At 49.8% G+C, this 22,806-nt stretch overlaps 1 protein-coding gene across 4 annotated transcripts in view; it reads left to right on the top strand.

Moving 5' to 3' along the window:
- ppp2r5a (protein phosphatase 2, regulatory subunit B', alpha isoform) overlaps window positions 1–22,806 on the top strand; it is a 236,953-nt gene that overhangs the window by 144,417 nt on the left and 69,730 nt on the right. For all 4 annotated transcript variants that reach the window (XM_041182923.1, XM_041182921.1, XM_041182920.1 and 1 more), the window contains exon 4: window positions 2,678–2,770. In XM_041182923.1, coding sequence (XP_041038857.1) covers window positions 2,678–2,770 — 93 coding nt within the window. The remainder of the gene's footprint in view (window positions 1–2,677; window positions 2,771–22,806) is intronic.

Here is a 22,806-nt window from a genome sequence, read left to right on the forward strand (position 1 = left end):
GGGAAGGAAGTAGTGTTTAAAGATTTGCATGTACAATATTATTAGCACTCAATTTAAATCACTGTATCTACTCTTCTGCCAAGGCCATGCTGAAGGAAGTAGCATTTAAGCATTTGCACATGTAATTTATTAGCACTCGGTTTAAGTCAGTGTACCTGCTCTTCTGCCAAGGCGATGCTGTGAACTCTGTCTCCATAAATGCCACAGAAGCTAATGATCTTGCAAAAAACTGGATTAGACTATCTGATCTTAACTCTTCTTCCCTGATCCTCCTCAAAGCTGTTCAGATATTGCGTTCTTGCCAGTCAACTCCTGTAACTGCCAAAGGATTGCAATACTGAGATAATTATCTATCAGAACAAAAACAGAATTACCTGGAAAAACTCAGCAGGTCTGGCAGCATCGGCGGAGAAGAAAAGAGTTGACGTTTCGAGTCCTCATGACCCTTCAACAGAACTGAGCGAATCTAAGGAGAGGGGTGAAATATAAGCTGGTTTAAGTTGTGGGGGGTTTGTGGTTGTAGGGACAAGCAAGCAGTGATAGGAGCAGATAATCAAAACATGTCACAGAGAAAAGAACAAAAGAACACAGAGGTGTTGAAGGTGGTGATATTATCTAAATGAATGTGCTAATTAAGAATGGATGGTAGGGCACTCAAGGTACAGCTCTAGTGTGGGTGGGGTGGAAAGGCTAGCACATTCGTTTAGGTAATATCATCACCTTCAACGCCTCTGTGTTCTTTTGTCTGTGACGTCTTTTGATTATCTGCTCCTATCACTGCTTGCTTGTCTCTACAACCACACCACCCTCCCCACTTCTTCCCCCCGCCCCCCCCCAACCTTAAACCAGCTTATATTTCACCCCTCTCCTTAGATTCACTTAGTTTTGTTGAAGGGTCACGAGGACTCGAAACGTCAACTCTTTTCTTCTCCGCCGATGCTGCCAGACCTGCTGAGTTTTTCCAGGTAATTCTGTTTTTGTTTTGGATTTCCAGCATCTGCAGTTTTTTGTTTTTACCTCTCTCTAATTACCTATGAGTGCCCCCATCAGCATAATGTTTCTGATGTAACCCAAATCACCCATTTTAAACCTGCTTTCCTAGCCACGTGAGATCGAAATGCAGGCCTGGGAATTCCCCTTCTGTCTCCACTGACTGTGCCCCTGACCTGTTTTGCCCATACCTAAATAGTCTCTTCCACTACTAGGATCAAATTGAGGACACTTCCCCACCAAGCTTGAAACTTGATCAGACCTTAAAAAACTTGCACCCACTGAGACTGAAATATGGATTGGGAGCATTATCGTGTGCCCTATAGACATAACAGATTTCATCCCAAACATATCCTAGCATAATTTCTCCCCCAAAAATGAGGCCTCCAGCATGTCCTACCCCTGGCAACGTAATGGTATGTAACATCTTGGACCATGGTGCACACATTGCTCCTAATACTGGCTCCAGGGTGCAGTCCCAAAACCACAAACCATCATACTGAAATGTTAATGCTCGCTCTTTTTCCCCCTTCCGTCCCACCGCTTCCTCTGCCACTGAAACTGAAATAGGTCCCCCACAAATGCCTCTTCTCTAGTAATGAAGAACCAAGTATTCCCAGCTTAAACTAAAACAAAATTTTTGATCCTGGCTTTGAAAACCAAAGGCTACATGCTCCAACTTTACTGATAGCCTGCACATTTCAAGGTAAGATTTTGTTATCTTCCCTGCCCCCAAAAATAAATGTCATCCTTTCTGTCTTGAAGAGTCAGTTACTATCATCATATCCCTCCCTCCTCCATCCTTCTGAGAAGAAATCCAAAGAACTGCTGACCACAATGCCTACCCTTTACAGTGGAGAAAACCTGCGCATGGGGAAAGAAAAGGGCCTTCCTCTTCCCTGCTGAGAAAAATTGAGATAGCAAACAATGTATGGCAATAACCTACTCCCCCACCGACTGAAAAGAAAAGCTGACCTTGGTGGAGAAAAGGGAGCATTCATGCTGATGACTAGACAGTCCCTTTCCTAATTTGTTCTCTTTTCACTCATCTTTCTTGCTCTCCCCTCTTCTTCTCATCCTTCTGTCCGCTCCCTTGCTTTCCCCTAACCCACGTCCCCTGTGGTGCGCTGCCCACCGCTTTCTGCTCCACTGTATAGGTATATAATTTTAAATAGTATGTAGAAGATTTTATAAGCAGTTATTTTAAATATCATGTAAAATGGATTGCTATTTTATTGCACTGACTGAAAAAATCGCCTTAATCAGAACAGCTGCTAGGTCATCTTTTTAATATGTTTGCCAGAGTTCTAGCAAATTTGTAGAACATACAATTAAATATTGAAGGTAGTGCTGTGGGTTAGTACATTGTTGCTCAGTGTACTGCATAACAGATTCATATGAATGATCTGACATGCATCGAGTTTCTGTGCATTGAAGGCAAAATACCAAGGGGGTTCTTGAACATCTGAGAAAAGAGGTTTGGAAAAAATAAAAATCCAACAATGAAGCCGTCTCCTTTTGAAAAAGCATCATCAGAACCTAAGATGCTGATAAAAGTGAATTGAAAAGATGCATGGAGGGGGTGCAAATAATTGTTCACAAGTACACTTTATACAGATGTATGCGGATTTTAACTTACTTAGCCGAAAAGGATTATGTCTGTTAATTATGACTTTTCTTGTTTAAGCTCGTGTATGAATTTTTTCTGCGATTTCTGGAATGTCCAGACTTCCAACCTAGTGTTGCAAAAAAGTTCATCGATCAGAAATTTGTACTTCAGGTGGGTGCTTGAATGATTTTGTACTTTTCAGGATCAGGTGCTTGCTTGCAGGCCATATATTACCTGCACTGTCGTACAACAGTTAGCTTTAGTCTACATCAGAAGAACACCGTCTATGCAGTGGGTATGTAAAGTGGTGCTCTCTTTATACTAGGTTTTCCATGTCACAGTGATATTTTCTGCAATGTAAGTGGCAAGTAGAAATGCTGTATCCAAAATTGCTTCAACTGTGTTAACTACTCCAAACAATGTTCTATTATCAAAATGTTTATTGTAATGGCTGGGTATTGCAGAAAGCAGTGATAGAATGGCACCTGTTGTTCATTATGCTTACAGCTGTCCATGGACTTTGGGTAGGCTTGTGAGCAGCAACTTAAAAACAAGAACTGTCTGTAACAACACAGCAGCTTCCACAGGAGATCTGGGACCTGTGAGCAGGACAATCAACAGTGTCTCTCCAACTAATGAGGTTGAAGAATTTTTTTCCAACATCTAGTCTAGAAAGTGTGAGTTAGAATATTTAATTCAATGTAAAATCATGTACAACAAAGAAAAGATTGAGAAAGATAAGAACTGAAAGAGTTCGAAAATCAAAAAAAAAATCTCCCAACAATAATAAAATCTGAAGGAATGATGCCCCAAGCTTGTAAAGGTTAATTTTTAGTGGCAGGGAGGTGGTTTAGCAGTAATTAAGACTTACCATACTGTTAAAAATTCACTTATACGCGAATAAATAAGCCTAAAACTTTTTCTACATGTTTAATGGTTTTTTGAGGAGCCAGTTAGCTCATTTGGCTAGAAGTGAATCAGATTAATGCCATCTGCATGGTTTCGATCCTTTTCTGGCTGATATAGACAAAGGGTCTGAATCCTCGAATTACCGTAGTTAAAAAATCACCGCCTTGGTCAATGAATCACCAAGGACTCGTCTTCGGGCAGAGAACTCGAAGAACAGTTGGATAAGTATCTCAAATTCATGCCCTTACATCTCTTTCAATAAAGAGCCTTTTGGCAAAGTACCAGTATAGCTGTATATACATTGTGGACAAGCTGAGTTAGTCAGACAGCGACTCCTGTATTCTTGCATCTCACTGTGCATGTGTGAGTACAAGAAATTGCTGTCCAGTGTACTCCATAATAACAATAAACACTGATAGCCTCACTATTATTATCTTTCGATCTAAATCCAATTGCTGGAATCGTTTGTTTCTGCCACCATATATGACATTATTGTTGAAAGTATACCAGCTGTACACATTGGGTGTTCTGGCATTCCCTGACATTTGCTTATAACAGCCTAGCACCTGAATAGTTGGGCCCAAGGCAGACTGGCTATCAAATCTGTGACCTCATTTGCAATGAGCTGGCAAACTATAGACACCAGCGGGTAGCTTTGGAGACCGTGTAGCTTACATGGTAAATGTGCACAAGACTAAGATGATATATTGATAGATCTCCTTAGTCCTTGGTGCAAATCATTCACCTTTTAACTAACTTCTGTGCTAATTCTGTTTTTGAAGTGATTCCAATCATAGGACTTGCTTAATAATAATAAACTATTTGTGCTTGCAGTCAAATGAATTTGTCTGAATTTTTACTCCTGTCATTGGGCATTCATGGTGCTCAATAAGTTTCTCTTTTGCTCATGGATGTTTACTCTGGAGACCTATTATTAGGATGTTTACAAAATGTTTTTCATTTTCAGAAAATAATTTTAGAAACATATGTGGCTTTTACCCCTTTAAGGTTTACTGGCAGGAGCAAGAAAAACATTGATGTCATTGTGAGCAGAATGCAGATTTAGTACATGGATACTGAAAGTAGACTTGACCTCGTTGGATGCTGTTCAGTTAGGCTGCTGAAATTAATTTGAAATGTTTTGATTTAGAAAGATGACAATTTTCAACAAAAGATTGAAAACATGCAGTAAAGTGAATGCAATTCTGAAAGATAATATGGCACAAAGGTATATTAATTTTTATGTCCTTTTTAGTTGTTCTCTGGTGCATTCTCTTCTTTTGAGCACCTCATCTTGTTCCATAAAAACAAAAAAACTGCGGATGCTGGAAATCCAAAACAAAAACAGAGTTACCTGGAAAAACTCAGCAAGTCTGGCAGCATCGGCGGAGAAGAAAAGAGTTGATGTTTCGAGTCCTCATGTTCCTTCGACAGAACTAGTTCTGTCGAAGGGTCATGAGAACTCGAAACGTCAACTCTTTTCTTCTCCGCCGATGCTGCCAGACCTGCTGAATTTTTCCAGGTAATTCTGTTTTTGTTTTTTTCATCTTGTTCCATCTTTGGCCTGTCCTTTAAAATATTCCTTGTCCCCTGCCCCATCCCACATTACTCTTCCACTTCTTCTCCCTCAATCTTTGCACTGAGCACCGCCTTATCCTAGGTGATTTTAATCTTCATTGCATCTTCCCTTGCCTTCTCCCTTGAATTGAGTGGGATCCTCTTCTCCCTAAATCTCTTTCTCACCTGTAAATTCTTATCCAAGTGTGCAGCTACCTCCTTGACTCCACCATCTCCTTTGGCACCTCTGTGCTTAAAGCATCTCTACTCTTGTGGTACCTATTGTAGACAAGGACTTAACCACCATCTACTGCCTTCTAAGCCCACTCCTCATGCCCATTCCTAGAAAAAATTCTCTCTTTCTCCCACCAAGTCACTTAGAACTGCATTTTTTCCAAAAGCCCAGCCTTGGGTTCTTCATTTTCCACAATACTTATGTTGCTGTTGATGTTCTCAACCACTTCCCTGACATTCATCTTTGACGCCCTGGTCCCCAGAAAAAAACTGTTAAACATTTTGATCAATCTCCTGGTTTTGCCTTGATCTTTGCTCCTTCAAGTCAAAAGGGCACAGACTTAAGCATGTTAAGCCGTCCATTATCAGATCTCGTTGGATCACTTCGAGCTCAGTTAGGTTTCAATTTCCTCTTCAATATCATCCCAATAAGTATCATACTAGAAAGCAAAGAAAACCTCTCAAGTCTTCTGTCCACTATCACCCATCTCCTTAAACTGCTGGCCTGTGCCCCTATTATGATGCAGCCGATGGTAAAGGCTGAGTTGTTCAAACCCCAGAGGGAAACTTGAAACAACTGTCATAATCTATTTTTGCAATTTGTATTTTTCGAGGTGCAGGCTTTGAATTCAGTAGTAATAAGACCAAGTCTCGAGGATTTTTATAAAACTAAATTAAACATTTATTAATAGAAAGATCATAAACACATCCATACGTCTACAAAATTACTACTATAGTAACTACAAAAATCTCCAAATTAACCTGGCTATTAGCTAAATCCAGATCCCCAGTAAGGCAACAGTAAATCTCAAAGATTTAAACAGACACCTGGCAAAGCATGCCCTGGACAGTTGCATTCAAAATGAATTTCTTTCAGCTCTGGGTCCTTTGCAGATAGCAGCTCAAGGCTTGTCAGACTTGTTAAATCTTAAAATGCCTCTGTCTTACACACAATCTCCTTTCTCCTTTATACATATCCTTCTCTTTGAATGTAAATTTTCCATTATATCACTAGGCTTTTATCTCTTCTAACAATAATATCCATTCATTTCACCAATTTTATTAGTAAACTGAAAAAAATGAACACATAGCTTGGCACCTTCTAGCTAGGTGCAAGATTTCACCCATTCTTTTGAATGGTTTATTTAAAAATGCAAATTGTCCCCATGATACCTATGTTCCTAAACTTCCCCATGTTTATCTAATTACCATTTCAAACCTACTATACATTAAAGCCAGCTAGTCTGGGTGCTTTGATCCAATTAAGACACACACACACACACACACACACACACACACAGACACACACAGACACCACTAAACCCTATCTTTAAAAATAATTTCTAATAAAATTATAGATATAATATCTCTTCATGACAGCCCACTTGATCCTTGCTTCCAACAATTGAAAAGTGCACAAACCTCTTTGTAATTAAGATTTAAAATCATGCATTCAGTTGCTTTTAACTCCTCCCCCTCCTCACCCAAGCTGTGAACCTAATTTTTGTTCTATCTCCTCTGTGCCTTGTCTGAGCTCATTTTCCAAATGAGACAAAGCTTTTGCTCATTTGATCCCAAACCTACATTCCTACTTCTTTTACCAGCCTCCATGGTAGTTGACATTGTAAATGGGTTGATTTCCACTGTTCCTTGTCATTTCAAAATTGCCATTGACACCGCCCCTCAAAAACTCCACTCTTGATCCCGCCCCCTTGCACTACCACCGCGTCTTCAATCTTCCTCTCCTCTCAAATTCTTGATCATATTGTCATCTTAATTTAGCTGCTGTGCTGGTGTTGACCTTCTTGAAAAGAAAATCAGCAGAAATGACCTTTCTTACTGAGTTGAGATATTCTGTTTTATAATGGCAGGAGCAGCCTACTTCCCAGCATTGCTCATGGACAGAAATAAAATATCTCTTGCCTTAATTATATATGCTTCTGTCCAACTGTAATTTTATGCTTCTTTTTATATCTCTTTATTTCTTTTCCTTCACTCCTTCCTTCCCTCTTTCTCTTTGCTTTGTCGTGGATGGTGTCAAGAGTCTTGAATGTTGTGCTGCACACACCAAGACAAGTGCGAGTATTCCATCACTCTTCTGACTTGAACCTTGTTCATAAAGATATATCTTGGAATTATTTTGAGAAACACTTTGATCTATGACAGTCTGTGAGAAGGGCAGGCTTTTGACACCTTGATAAATACTTCAAAAATAGGAGGAGATTCACCAGGTTGTTGCCTCGGATGAAACATTTAAGTTATGAAGTGAGGTTGGATAGATTTGGGTTGTTTTCGTTGGAGCAGAGAAGACTGAGGGGGCGACCTGATTGAGGTGTACAAGATTATGATGGGCATGGACAGGGTGGGTAGGGAGCAGCTGTGCCCCTTAGTTGAAGGGTCAGTCACAAAGGGGCACAAGTTCAAGGTGAGGGGCAGGAGGTTTAGCGGTGATGTGAGGAACAACTTTTTTACCCAGAGGTGGTGACAGTCTGGAATGCACTGCCTGGGAGGGTGGTGGAGGCAGGTTGCCTCACATCCTTTAAAAAGTACCTGGATGAGCACTTGGCACGTCATAACATTCAAGGCTATGGGCCAAGTGCTGATAAATGGGATTAGGTAGGTAGGTCAGGTGTTTCTCACGTGTCGATGCAGACTCGATGGGCCAAAGGGCCTCGTCTGCACTGTGATTCTGTGATAAAAATTCATGTACAAACACCAAAAAGCAGTCTGACTTTTGGAGACAATAGTCCCAAGCAAAAGGTGCAAGAGGAGGTTCTGCTCTGAAATTGTGGGACAGAATTAAATTTTCAGTGTTTGATATTTTTGTATCTTTCTGTGAAGCCAAGTTGTATAATTTGAACTAAGTGAACCTGGTCATAATTTTTACTCTGTGCTTTTACTTTGCTTGGAACACAGCACCTTAGTGGCTCAAACCAAGCTTTGCCTCACCTAGTTTAACTCTGTCTGATATGATACCAAGCTATCCAGTCCAGAAAATTGATACTTTTGTTGTATCCATGGATCATGCAATCTTACAAGTACATATAGGGCAGCGTGAGCAAGTTCTCATTAAAGCTATACACGCAGATTATTTGAGGAAATAATTGCTACCCAACTTCACAGACAGAATAGTCACTCACCAAATAAATGCAAATTGTTAGTTTAGAGTACTAGTTGCTAAGGATACAATGTTTTGAAAGCCAGATTACTCGCAGCTGATAACCTGGAAACAGTTGGCAACATTCAAGATCTGTCAGTAGCTTCTGGCACAAGCACAGTTTTGGTTGTTCAGTGTCTTGATTTTAGTTTTTGATGTTACAAAAATGAAGTATTTCACATTTTCTATTTTTTTTCATTCAAGATTTTACTTTTTGTGGACACAGTATAATTTTAACATGCCATAAGTAATCAGTGCAACAATTTGTCTTGATCTAGTTTGCATACACATTGATTTCACTGGATTAAACATTTAATATGCATTGGGCGGTATAATGCACCACATGCCAGTTTTAGGAGGCAAACACTTTGGCTTCGAACAAACTATGATCAAATATGTATTTATTCGCCCAAGCAAAAGCCTATTGGTTAAATATATTCACCTGATTTTGTTTTCTGTTTCCTATGATCTTTCTACAAAGATTGTGCAGTGGATTGTATTTTTATCATAGAATATTTAACATGTATGAGCACAAAACTTATGGACAATAAATACAGCATATCCTTCTTAAATGCATTGTTTTACTTTGTATTGAGGATTGGCAGAGTCTTCTAAGGCTTCTGTTGGCAGGGAATGGGGATCCATTGGCACTTTTGAGCATGACAGCTTGAAGGAGGTGCAGCTTTTATGGCAGTCATTTCCACTGGTTTCCACTCTTGGTCGAAGGCACACCTGTTCTAGGTGAGAACTAAAGTGTCCTGGGCAATCACATGTAAGAAGTGTCATCAGCTAGAGGAGCTTGAGCCCCAGATTTTGGAGCTTGAGTGGCAGAGTGTACCTGAGAGGCTGATAGCTATGTGAATAACACATTTCTGGAGGCGGTCACCCCTCCGCTTAAGAATGCAGAGTCAGAGACAGAAGGAGGAGTAACTACCAAGCAGTCATGGAAAACTAGGCAGTAGCCCCCTGAGTGCATCACACACCAACCGGTATTCTGTTCTGAATACTGGTGAGGATGATGGTTCCTCAGGGGAGTGCAGTAAGAATCAAGTCCATGGCACAGGTGGCTCAGCTGTACAGGGGGGCAGGGGGATGATTGAGAAAATAATAATGCTCAGGGATTCTATAGTTAGCAGAACAGTCAGGTGTTTTTATGGCTGCAAATGTGATTCCAGGATATTATGTTCCTTCACTGGTTCCAAGGTCAAGGATGGCACTGAGCAGCTGCAGAACATTCTGAAGGGAGATGGGGAACAGCCAGCAGTCTGGATCTATATCAGTACCAAAGACAGGTAGAAAGAGGGATGAGGTCCTGCATTCAAATTTTTGGGAGCGAGGAAGGAGACTAGCAAGCAGGACCTCAAGGGCTGAAATCTCTGGATTACGCCCAATGCCATTTGCTAGTGAATATAGAAATAGGAGGAGGTGAATATAGAAATAGAATAGAGCAGATGAATGCATGGCTGAAGAAGTGTGCAAGAGGGAGGAATGCAAGAAGGCCTAAATTAGGTTTACAGTGCATGTATATAAATGCCTGAAGTCTGCTAAATAACTTTGGTTAGACGCAGGCTTAGATAGCCAGTAGGGAATATGATGTGACAAAACTGGAAACCTGGCTCAAAAATGGGCAAAATTATGTACTAAATATTCTTGGATACATGGCATTCAGGAAAGTTATGGAAAGAAAGAGAAGAGGAGGGTTAGCACTATTGCTTAAATAAAACAATTCCATTGCCGGAAAGAGAGGATGTCCTAGACGATGTCAAGGACCAAATCTGTTTGGTTAGAGTTCAGAAACAATAGAGGCACCATTACACTACTGCATGTATTCCGTCGGCCACAAACTAGCAGGAAAGATGGAGGAGCAAATTTGCAGGGCAGCGACAATGTTGCAAAAACCAGAGTGATGACGAGGGACTTTATTATCCTAATATAGACTGGGACAGTCATATCATAAAGGGCAGAGAAGGGGAGAAGTTTCTGAAGTGTGCTCAGGAGATTTTTGTTGATCATGATGTTTCCAGCCTTACAATGAAGGAGACATTGTTTGATCTGATTTTGGGGAATGAGGGCGATCAACTATCAGAAGGAAAACATTTAGGAAGTAGTGATCGTAGTATCATAAGGTATAGGTTACCCATGGAAAACGACAAGGAACAATCCAGAGTAAAAATACTTAATTGGAAGAGGGCCAATTTCAGTGGGGTGATCTGGCCCAATAAATTGGAATCAAAGATCGGCACAGATAACGATGAAGCAGTATGGCATATCAGTCAACATCCTGAAGTATTAATTTATGGTCCAGAGCTTGAATTATTCCTCCTAGTTCCACACTATCAGCATTAGTTGCAGTCAAAGCATTTTGTTTTCAAGCACTGTCTTTCTTTGTTTCTTCAACAGCTTGGAACGCTGCTGCTGTTTTCTGCTTTGACATCTGTGGCGTAGTCTGCCTGCAGGCTTAATTCAGACAGCTTCAATTTGTTTCCAGCTGTTTGTAACTCTGCTGTCAATCTAAGGTTTAAAAGTTCTTTTAACTTCAGTTTGAGCTTCAGACTTTGAACACATCTTTAATTGGAACTGTAATTTTCATAGGAATATTGATAGTCACGGCTTTCTGTATGTCACTTGATGTATTTGACTTTTACCATTTCGCTGGACTTTTCTGCTGGACTGCTGGCTGTCCCCCTTCAGGAACCTCATTTCCTAGTATGAAATCAACACCATTAATAGGCAACTTTGACACAATTCCCAGTTAACATATGAGAAATTAAACCACAATTTAATTAACTTTAGGCAACAAGTAGTTAACCAACCTCCGTTAATACCCTTAATCCATACGTTCCTAAATAACATACCTTCTAGAGGAAGTTGCATCACTTACTACCATCAGCGATTGAGCTGACCCCGTATCTTTCAGACTATTTATTTATTTGTTTGTCTGCTTCACTGGACAAAGATATAGAGACCTCACCCATGAGTACAGTATCCTTGCCCTGTTTTGAGTTAAATTTTATCAATAGTAAATACATTCAAAACTACTTGTTTGTTACTAGTGCCACCTACAGGTGTAACATTTTCTGTAGGCACACCATGCATGTTCACAAATGCTACTATTTTGGGTTTTAATCTCCAGAAATCTGCCTTCACATGGCCTCTCTAATAGAATAACATGTTGGTCCCCTTGAATCATACTTATCCTGCCTTTTTTTAACCTCAGAGGAGCCTCTGTCTACTCATTTCTGCTATTCCCCCTCAGTGTAGCTAGTGTCCTGTTCATTAACATTTTCTTACCTCTCCAGTTTCTGTGTGGGTTTGCAAACAAAGGTGTGTTGCCACCTGTGTGCCTGTGGAATAGTTTGTAACCATCAGCAATAACAGCCGCTTATTTTATAAATATTACAGTTTTCTTCGTGGGGTACTGTTTTTAAATTCTTCCATTAACAACATTTGCCTAAGGTTTTCAAAATCTTCAAAAGAAAATTTATTTTCTCCAGCAAATTCCACAGAAGTCTAATTTTTGTCTGTTCCTCAGATTTCTAAACTTTTGTCTGTAAGCTTCTGGAGCACAGCAGTCTTCCCCATATGATAATCTACAGACCTTGCATTTGAAAGGATTGAATAAACCTCCAACACTTTCCCTACCAAGCCATTTTGTGGTAGAATTGTCCAAATTTCTGTAGGCCATTGTAACTTTGTAGCAATAGTCTCAAACTAGACAAAATACATTTTAACTCCTTCCTCACTGAATTTAGGCACTAAGTGAATATTCCTTGCCAAATCAAATCCAGGAGTTGAAGCTAATTCATTGTCAAGTGTCCCCACTGCTCCCTGTTCGTATAATCAAAACTTTTCTCTGTCCAGTTCAAATTTTCTGGCTTCTCTCTCTCTTAGCAATTCAAGGCTTTCCTTTCCCCTTATTCTTCGAAATTCGAATTCAACTTTTCATGTTTCCCCTTTTCCTCTCTTTTGAATTAAAGTATTTTCATTTTTCTTTCTCTAACTTAATTTTTTCTCATTTTCAAATTCAAGTTGTTTCATTTGCAACTGAATCCTAGCTAGCTCAACCTTTGTTTTATCTGGATCACTCTTCTTCCTCAAGGTGCAAACTTTGAGCCAATACTTCAACTATTTTTGCCTTTTTAGTGCCTACTTTTAATTCTGCATCTAACTTCTCTTCTATCGCCTTCAATTTAATCTTTAACTGTTGTAAGGCTTTCAAAAACAGGTCCTCTCTTTTGAGAAACATTCCGCACTCTACATAACCATGTTAATTTTTCATTGACTACAGCAAAAATCACTGTGAAGTCTTGTTCATTTAAACTTTGGCAATCCTAATGTATTCACCTCTGCCTTGGATTCCAAATCCTGCAAGAACCACCAATTTGTTACGGTCTCTGTAGGGACCGATCACTTCTAAAAAGATATCTGAATTTCCAGTGATTGGCTGGAAGGATCACGAGGCAAGATTTCAAATTTTAATACTTTTACAGTGATAAACTAAAAGCAACATTGTCTAAGCGCTATTCACTCAGCAGCTTACTAAACTAGAGAAAGAGTCTGCCTTTTAACTTATCAAATAACTAAAAATCTGCCTCCAAGGTTATACTTTACTCTGTGTCTAAGTGGACACTTCATTCTTCAGGAACCAGCCCAGAGCTATTCTCAACTCCCGATGCCTGACAACTTCTAATCCATGATCTGATTTCCATTGTGATGGATGCCCTAGAGATTCTTGCATCTAGCCAAAGCTGGATGAATCTTCCAGCCTTGTTTAATTCCTTACAAACATGGTCTCTTCAATCCAAGTGCAAGCTCCCACCGTCACCCTGTGTATTGAACAATAAAGACTTACTGACTGACTCTCTCCCTCTCTCTCTCCTTCTCTGCTATCTGCCTCTGTCTCTCTCTCTCTCTCTGTCTCTCTCTCTCTCTGCCCCCCCCACTCTCTGCCCCCCCTCTCTCTGCCCCCCCCTCTCTCTGCCCCCCTCTCTCTGCCCCCCTCTCTCTGCCCCCCCCTCTCTGCCCCCCCCTCTCTGCCCCCCCCTCTCTGCCCCCCCCTCTCTGCCCCCCCCTCTCTGCCCCCCCCTCTCTGCCCCCCCCTCTCTGCCCCCCCCTCTCTGCCCCCCCCTCTCTGCCCCCCCTCTCTCTGCCCCCCCTCTCTCTGCCCCCCCTCTCTCTGCCCCCCCTCTCTCTGCCCCCCCTCTCTCTGCCCCCCCTCTCTCTGCCCCCCCTCTCTCTGCCCCCCCTCTCTCTGCCCCCCCTCTCTCTGCCCCCCCTCTCTCTTCCCCCCCTCTCTCTGCCCCCCCTCTCTCTGCCCCCCCTCTCTCTGCCCCCCCTCTCTCTGCCCCCCCTCTCTCTGCCCCCCCTCTCTCTGCCCCCCTCTCTCTGCCCCCCTCTCTCTGCCCCCCTCTCTCTGCCCCCCTCTCTCTGCCCCCCTCTCTCTGCCCCCCTCTCTCTGCCCCCCTCTCTCTGCCCCCCTCTCTCTGCCCCCCCCTCTCTCTGCCCCCCCTCTCTCTGCCCCCCCTCTCTCTGCCCCCTCTCTCTGCCCCCCCTCTCTCTGCCCCCCCTCTCTCTGCCCCCCCTCTCTCTGCCCCCTCCTCTCTCTGCCCCCTCCTCTCTCTGCCCCCTCCTCTCTCTGCCCCCTCCTCTCTCTGCCCCCCCCTCTCTCTGCCCCCCCTCTCTCTGCCCCCCCTCTCTCTGCCCCCCCCTCTCTCTGCCCCCCCTCTCTCTGACCCCCCTCTCTCTGCCCCCCCCCTCTCTCTGCCCCCCCCTCTCTCTGCCCCCCCTCTCTCTGCCCCCCCTCTCTCTCTGCCCCCCCTCTCTCTGCCCCCCCTCTCTCTGCCCCCCCTCTCTCTGCCCCCCCCTCTCTCTGCCCCCCCCCTCTCTCTGCCCCCCCCTCTCTGCCCCCCCTCTCTCTGCCCCCCCCCCTCTCTGCCCCCCCCTCTCTGCCCCCCCCTCTCTGCCCCCCCCTCTCTGCCCCCCCTCTCTGCCCCCCCCTCTCTCTGCCCCCCCCTCTCTCTGCCCCCCCCTCTCTGCCCCCCCCTCTCTCTGCCCCCCCCTCTCTCTGCCCCCCCCTCTCTGCCCCCCCTCTCTCTGCCCCCCCTCTCTCTGCCCCCCCCTCTCTCTGCCCCCCCTCTCTCTGCCCCCCCTCTCTCTGCCCCGCCCTCTCTCTGCCCCCCCCTCTCTCTGCCCCCCCTCTCTCTGCCCCCCCCTCTCTGCTCCCCCCTCTCTCTGCTCCCCCTCTCTCTGCCCCCCCCTCTCTTTGCCCCCCCCTCTCTCTGCCCCCCCCTCTCTCTGCCCCCCCCTCTCTCTGCCCCCCCCTCTCTCTGCCCCCCTCTCTGCCCCCCTCTCTGCCCCCCTCTCTGCCCCCCTCTCTGCCCCCCTCTCTGCCCCCCTCTCTGCCCCCCTCTCTGCCCCCCTCTCTGCCCCCCTCTCTGCCCCCCTCTCTGCCCCCCCTCTCTCTGCCCCCCCCTCTCTCTGCCCCCCCCTCTCTCTGCCCCCCCCTCTCTCTGCCCCCCCCTCTCTCTGCCCCCCCCTCTCTCTGCCCCCCCCTCTCTCTGCCCCCCCCTCTCTCTACCCCCCCACTCTCTACCCCCCCACTCTCTACCCCCCCTCTCTGCCCCCCCCCTCTCTGCCCCCCTCTCTGCCCCCCCTCTCTCTGCCCCCCCTCTCTCTGCCCCCCCCTCTCTGCCCCCCTCTCTGCCCGCCCTCTCTCTGCCCGCCCTCTCTCTGCCCGCCCTCTCTCTGCCCGCCCTCTCTCTGCCCGCCCTCTCTCTGCCCGCCCTCTCTCTGCCCGCCCTCTCTCTGCCCCCCCTCTCTCTGCCCGCCCTCTCTGCCCCCCCTCTCTGCCCCCCCTCTCTGCCCCCCTCTCTGCCCCCTCTCTGCCCCCTCTCTGCCCCCTCTCTGCCCCCCTCTCTCTGCCCCCCTCTCTCTGCCCCCCCTCTCTCTGCCCCCCCTCTCTCTGCCCCCCTCTCTCTGCCCCCCTCTCTCTGCCCCCCTCTCTCTGCCCCCCCTCTCTCTGCCCCCCCTCTCTGCCCCCCCCCTCTGCCCCCCCCTCTCTGCCCCCCCCTCTCTGCCCCCCTCTCTCTGCCCCCCCTCTCTCTGCCCCCCCTCTCTCTGCCCCCCCCTCTCTCTGCCCCCCCTCTCTCTGCCCCCCCTCTCTCTGCCCCCCCTCTCTCTGCCCCCCCTCTCTCTGCCCCCCCTCTCTCTGCTCCCCCCTCTCTCTGCTCCCCCCTCTCTCTGCTCCCCCTCTCTCTGCCCCCCCCTCTCTGCCCCCCCCTCTCTCTGCCCCCCCCTCTCTCTGCCCCCCCCCTCTCTCTGCCCCCCCCTCTCTCTGCCCCCCCCTCTCTCTGCCCCCCCCTCTCTCTGCCCCCCCCTCTCTCTGCCCCCCCCTCTCTCTGCCCCCCCCTCTCTCTGCCCCCCCCTCTCTCTGCCCCCCTCGCTGCCCCCCCTCTCTCTGCCCCCCCTCTCTCTACCCCCCCACTCTCTACCCCCCCTCGCTCTGCCCCCCTCTCTGCCCCCCTCTCTGCCCCCCTCTCTGCCCCCCTCTCTGCCCCCCTCTCTGCCCCCCTCTCTGCCCCCCTCTCTGCCCCCCCTCTCTCTGCCCCCCCCTCTCTCTGCCCCCCCTCTCTCTGCCCCCCCTCTCTCTGCCCCCCCTCTCTCTGCCCCCCTCTCTCTGCCCCCCCTCTCTCTGCCCCCCCTCTCTCTGCCCCCCCTCTCTCTGCCCCCCCTCTCTCTGCCCCCCCCCTCTCTGCCCCCCCCTCTCTGCCCCCCCCTCTCTGCCCCCCCCTCTCTGCCCCCCCTCTCTCTACCCCCCCTCTCTCTGCCCCCCCCTCTCTGCCCCCCTCTCTGCCCCCCCTCTCTCTGCCCCCCCTCTCTCTGCCCCCCTCTCTCTGCCCCCCCTCTCTCTGCCCCCCCTCTCTCTGCCCCCCCTCTCTCTGCCCCCCCTCTCTCTGCCCCCCCTCTCTGCCCCCCCTCTCTGCCCCCCCTCTCTGCCCCCCCTCTCTGCCCCCCCTCTCTGCCCCCCCTCTCTGCCCCCCCTCTCTGCCCCCCCTCTCTGCCCCCCTCTCTGCCCCCCCTCTCTGCCCCCCCTCTGCCCCCCTCTCTGCCCCCCTCTCTGCCCCCTCTCTGCCCCCCCTCTCTGCCCCCCCCTCTCTGCCCCCCCCTCTCTGCCCCCCCCTCTCTGCCCCCCCCTCTCTGCCCCCCCCTCTCTGCCCCCCTCTCTCTGCCCCCCCTCTCTCTGCCCCCCCTCTCTCTGCCCCCCCTCTCTCTGCCCCCCCTCTCTCTGCCCCCCCTCTCTCTGCCCCCCTCTCTCTGCCCCCCCTCTCTCTGCCCCCCCTCTCTCTGCCCCCCCCCTCTCTGCCCCCCCCTCTCTGCCCCCCCTCTCTCTGCCCCCCCTCTCTCTGTCCCCCCCTCTCTCTGCCCCCCCTCTCTCTGCCCCCCCTCTCTCTGCCCCCCCTCTCTCTGCCCCCCCTCTCTCTGCCCCCTCCTCTCTCTGCCCCCTCCTCTCTCTGCCCCCCCCTCTCTCTGCCCCCCCTCTCTCTGCCCCCCCTCTCTCTGCCCCCCCTCTCTCTGCCCCCCTCTCTCTGCCCCCCTCTCTCTGCCCCCTTCTCTCTGCCCCCCTCTCTGCCCCCCTCTCTGTCCCCCTCTCTCTCCCCCCCCTCTCTCTTCCCCCTCTCTCTGCCCCCCCTCTCTCAGCCCCCCCTCTCTCAGCCCCCCCTCTCTCAGCCCCCCCTCTTTCAGCCCCACCTCTCTCAGCCCCCCCTCTCTCAGCCCCCCCTCTCTCAGCCCCCCCTCTCTCTTCCCCCCTCTCTCATGCCCCCCCTCTCTCAGCCCCCCCTCTCTCAGCCCCCCCCTCTCTCAGCCCCCCCTCTCTCAGCCCCCCCTCTCTCAGCCCCCCCTCTCTCTGCCCCCCCTCTCTCTGCCCCCCCTCTCTCTGCCCCCCCTCTCTCTGCCCCCCCCTCTCTCTGCCCCCCCCTCTCTCTGCCCCCCCCTCTCTCTGCCTCCCCCTCTCTCTGCCCCTCCTCCCTCTGCCCCCCCTCCCTCTGCCCTCCCTCTCTCTGCCTCTGCCCCCCCGCTCTCTCTCTCTGCCTCTGCCCCTCTCTCTCTCTGCCTCTTCCCCTCTCTCTCTCTCTGCCTCTGCCCCTCTCTCTCTCTGCCTCTGCCCCTCTCTCTCTCTGCCTCTGCCCCTCTCTCTGCCTCTGCCCCTCTCTCTTTGCCTCAGCCCCTCTCTCTCTCTCTCTCTCTCTCTCTCTCTCTCTGCCTTTGCCCCCCTCTCTCTCTCTGCCTCTGCCCCTCTCTCTCTCTCTCTGCCCCTCTCTCTCTGCCCCTCTCTCTCTCTCTCTGCCCCTCTCTCTCTCCCTGTGCCATTCTCTCCCTGTGCCATTCTCTCCCTGTGCCATTCTCTCCCTGTGCCATTCTCTCCCTGTGCCATTCTCTCCCTCTGCCATTCTCTGTCTCTGCCATTCTCTCCCTCTGCCATTCTCTCCCTCTGCCATTCTCTCCCTCTGCCATTCTCTGTCTCTGCCATTCTCTGTCTCTGCCATTCTCTGTCTCTGCCATTCTCTGTCTCTGCCATTCTCTGTCTCTGCCATTCTCTGTCTCTGCCATTCTCTGTCTCTGCCATTCTCTGTCTCTGCCATTCTCTGTCTCTGCCATTCTCTGTCTCTGCCATTCTCTGTCTCTGCCATTCTCTGTCTCTGCCATTCTCTGTCTCTGCCATTCTCTGTCTCTGCCATTCTCTGTCTCTGCCATTCTCTGTCTCTGCCATTCTCTGTCTCTGCCATTCTCTGTCTCTGCCATTCTCTCCCTGTCTCTGCCATTCTCTGTCTCTGCCATTCTCTCCCTGTCTCTGCCATTCTCTCCCTGTCTCTGCCATTCTCTCCCTGTCTCTGCCATTCTCTCCCTGTCTCTGCCATTCTCTCCCTGTCTCTGCCATTCTCTCCCTGTCTCTGCCATTCTCTCCCTGTCTCTGCCATTCTCTCCCTGTCTCTGCCATTCTCTCCCTGTCTCTGCCATTCTCTCCCTGTCTCTGCCATTCTCTCCCTGTCTCTGCCATTCTCTCCCTGTCTCTGCCATTCTCTCCCTGTCTCTGCCATTCTCTCCCTGTCTCTGCCATTCTCTCCCTGTCTCTGCCATTCTCTCCCTGTCTCTGCCATTCTCTCCCTGTCTCTGCCATTCTCTCCCTGTCTCTGCCATTCTCTCCCTGTCTCTGCCATTCTCTCCCTGTCTCTGCCATTCTCTCCCTGTCTCTGCCATTCTCTCCCTGTCTCTGCCATTCTCTCCCTGTCTCTGCCATTCTCTCCCTGTCTCTGCCATTCTCTCCCTGTCTCTGCCATTCTCTCCCTGTCTCTGCCATTCTCTCCCTGTCTCTGCCATTCTCTCCCTGTCTCTGCCATTCTCTCCCTGTCTCTGCCATTCTCTCCCTGTCTCTGCCATTCTCTCCCTGTCTCTGCCATTCTCTCCCTGTCTCTGCCATTCTCTCCCTGTCTCTGCCATTCTCTCCCTGTCTCTGCCATTCTCTCCCTGTCTCTGCCATTCTCTCCCTGTCTCTGCCATTCTCTCCCTGTCTCTGCCATTCTCTCCCTGTCTCTGCCATTCTCTCCCTGTCTCTGCCATTCTCTCCCTGTCTCTGCCATTCTCTCCCTGTCTCTGCCATTCTCTCCCTGTCTCTGCCATTCTCTCCCTGTCTCTGCCATTCTCTCCCTGTCTCTGCCATTCTCTCCCTGTCTCTGCCATTCTCTCCCTGTCTCTGCCATTCTCTCCCTGTCTCTGCCATTCTCTCCCTGTCTCTGCCATTCTCTCCCTGTCTCTGCCATTCTCTCCCTGTCTCTGCCATTCTCTCCCTGTCTCTGCCATTCTCTCCCTGTCTCTGCCATTCTCTCCCTGTCTCTGCCATTCTCTCCCTGTCTCTGCCATTCTCTCCCTGTCTCTGCCATTCTCTCCCTGTCTCTGCCATTCTCTCCCTGTCTCTGCCATTCTCTCCCTGTCTCTGCCATTCTCTCCCTGTCTCTGCCATTCTCTCCCTGTCTCTGCCATTCTCTCCCTGTCTCTGCCATTCTCTCCCTGTCTCTGCCATTCTCTCCCTGTCTCTGCCATTCTCTCCCTGTCTCTGCCATTCTCTCCCTGTCTCTGCCATTCTCTCCCTGTCTCTGCCATTCTCTCCCTGTCTCTGCCATTCTCTCCCTGTCTCTGCCATTCTCTCCCTGTCTCTGCCATTCTCTCCCTGTCTCTGCCATTCTCTCCCCTGTCTCTGCCATTCTCTCCCCGTCTCTGCCATTCTCTCCCCGTCTCTGCCATTCTCTCCCTGTCTCTGCCATTCTCTCCCTGTCTCTGCCATTCTCTCCCTGTCTCTGCCATTCTCTCCCTGTCTCTGCCATTCTCTCCCTGTCTCTGCCATTCTCTCCCTGTCTCTGCCATTCTCTCCCTGTCTCTGCCATTCTCTCCCTGCCTCTGCCATTCTCTCTCTCTTTCTGCCTCTGCCTCCCTCTCTCTTTCTCTCTCCCTCCCTCTGACTCCGACTCTGACTCTGCCTCTCTCTCTTTCTGCCTCTGCCTCTCTCTCTCTTTCTGCCTCTGCCTCTCTCTCTTTCTGCCTCTGCCTTTCTCTCTTTCTGCCTCTGCCTCTCTCTCTTTCTGCCTCTGCCTCTCTCTCTTTCTGCCTCTCTCTCTTTCTGCCTCTGCCTCTCTCTCTTTCTGCCTCTGCCTCTGCCTCTCTCTCTTTCTGCCTCTGCCTCTCTCTCTTTCTGCCTCTGCCTCTCTCTCTTTCTGCCTCTGCCTCTCTCTCTGTCTCTGTCTCTGCCTCTCTCTCTTTCTGCCTCTGCCTCCCTCTCTCTCTCTCTCCCTCCCTCTGACTCCGACTCTGACTCTGCCTCTCTCTCTTTCTGCCTCTGCCTCTCTCTCTTTCTGCCTCTGCCTCTCTCTCTTTCTGCCTCTGCCTCTCTCTCTCTTTCTGCCTCTGCCCCTCTCTCTTTCTGCCCCTGCCCCTCTCTCTCTCTCTCTCTCTCTTTCTGCCTCTGCCCCTCTCTCTCTCTCTCTCCCTCTGACTCTGCCTCTCTCTCTCTACCTCTGCCTCTCTCTTTCTCTGACTCTGCCTCTCTCTCTTTTTGCCTCTGCCTCTCTCCCTCTCTCTCTCTCTCTCTCTCTCTGCCTCTCTCTCTGCCTCTCTCTCTCTCTGCTTCTGTCTGAATCTCTCTGCCTCTGCCTCTCTGTCTCTGCCTCTCTGTCTCTGCCTCTCTGTCTCTGCCTCTCTGTCTCTGCCTCTCTGTCTCTGCCTCTCTGTCTCTGCCTCACTCTCTGTCTCTGCCTCACTCTCTGTCTCTGCCTCACTCTGTCTCTGCCTCACTCTCTGTCTCTGCCTCTCTCTGTCTCTGCCTCTCTCTGTCTCTGCCTCTCTGTCTCTGCCTCACTCTCTGTCTCTGCCTCACTCTCTGTCTCTGCCTCACTCTCTGTCTCTGCCTCACTCTCTGTCTCTGCCTCTCTCTGTCTCTGCCTCTCTCTGTCTCTGCCTCACTCTCTGTCTCTGCCTCTCTCTGTCTCTGCCTCTCTGTCTCTGCCTCACTCTCTGTCTCTGCCTCACTCTCTGTCTCTGCCTCACTCTCTGTCTCTGCCTCACTCTGTCTCTGCCTCACTCTGTCTCTGCCTCACTCTGTCTCTGCCTCACTCTCTGTCTCTGCCTCACTCTCTGTCTCTGCCTCTCTCTGTCTCTGCCTCTCTCTGTCTCTGCCTCTCTCTGTCTCTGCCTCTCTGTCTCTGCCTCTCTCTGTCTCTGCCTCTCTCTGTCTTTGCCTCTGCCTCTCTCTGTCTTTGCCTCTGCCTTTCTCAGTCTCTGTCTCTGTCTCTGCCTCTGCCTCTGTCTCTGCCTCTGCCTCTCTCTCTTTCTGCCTCTGCCTCTCTCTCTTTCTGCCTCTGCCTCTCTCTCTTTCTGCCTCTGCCTCTCTCTCTGTCTCTGTCTCTGCCTCTCTCTCTTTCTGCCTCTGCCTCCCTCTCTCTCTCTCTCCCTCCCTCTGCCTCCCTCTCTCTCCCTCACTCTGACTCCGACTCTGACTCTGCCTCTCTCTCTTTCTGCCTCTGCCTCTCTCTCTTTCTGCCTCTGCCTCTTTCTGCCTCTGCCCCTCTCTCTCTTTCTGCCTCTGCCCCTCTCTCTCTTTCTGCCTCTGCCCCTCTCTCTCTCTCTCTCTTTCTGCCTCTGCCCCTCTCTCTCTCTCTGACTCTGCCTCTCTCTCTCTACCTCTGCCTCTCTCTTTCTCTCTCTCTCTCTCTCTCTGCCTCTCTCTCTGCCTCTCTCTCTGCCTCTCTCTCTGCCTCTCTCTCTGCCTCTCTCTCTGCCTCTCTCTCTGCCTCTCTCTCTGCCTCTCTCTCTGCCTCTCTCTCTGCCTCTCTCTCTGCCTCTCTCTCTCTGCCTCTCTCTCTCTGCCTCTCTCTCTCTGCCTCTCTCTCTCTGCCTCTCTCTCTCTGCCTCTCTCTCTCTGCCTCTGCCTCTCTCTGTCTCTGCCTCTCTCTGTCTCTGCCTCTCTCTGTCTCTGCCTCTCTCTGTCTCTGCCTCTCTCTGTCTCTGCCTCTCTCTGTCTCTGCCTCTCTCTCTGTCTTTGCCTCTCTCTCTGTCTTTGCCTCTCTCTCTGTCTTTGCCTCTGCCTTTCTCTCTTTCTGTCTCTGCCTCTGCCTCTCTCTCTGCCTCTCTCTCTGCCTCTCCCTCTGCCTCTCCCTCTGCCTCTCTCTCTCTCTCCCTCTGCCTCTCTCTCTCTCTGCCTCTCTCTCTCTCTGCCTCTCTCTCTCTCTGCCTCTCTCTCTCTCTGCCCCTCTCTCTCTCTCTGCCTCTCTTTCTCCCTCTCTCTCTCTGTGTGCCTCTCTCTCTCTGTGTGCCTCTCTCTCTCTGTGTGCCTCTCTCTCTCTGTGCCTCTCTCTCTGCCTCCCTCTCTCTCTCCCTCTGCCTCTCTCCCTCTGCCTCTCTCTCTCTCTGCCTCTCTCTCTCTCTGCCTCTCTCTCTCTCTGCCTCTCTCTCTCTCTCTCTGCCTCTCTCTCTCTGCCTCTCTCTCTCTCTCTCTGCCTCTCTCTCTCTCTCTGCCTCTCTCTCTCTCTCTGCCTCTCTCTCTCTGCCTCTGCATCTCTCTCTCTCTGCCCCTCTCTCTGCTCCTCTCTCTCTCTGCCTCTCTCTCTCTGCCTCTCTCTCTCTCTCTCTCTGCCCCCCTCTCTCTCTCTGCCCCCCCCCTCTCTCTCTCTGTGCCTCTCTCTCTCTCTGTGCCTCTCTCTCTCTCTGTGCCTCTCTCTCTCTCTGTGCCTCTCTCTCTCTGTGCCTCTCTCTCTCTCTCTGTGCCTCTCTCTCTCTCTCTCTGTGCCTCTCTCTCTCTCTCTGT

Source organism: Carcharodon carcharias, chromosome 2, assembly GCF_017639515.1.
Source record: "Carcharodon carcharias isolate sCarCar2 chromosome 2, sCarCar2.pri, whole genome shotgun sequence".
Classification (NCBI taxonomy): Eukaryota; Metazoa; Chordata; class Chondrichthyes; order Lamniformes; family Lamnidae; genus Carcharodon; species Carcharodon carcharias.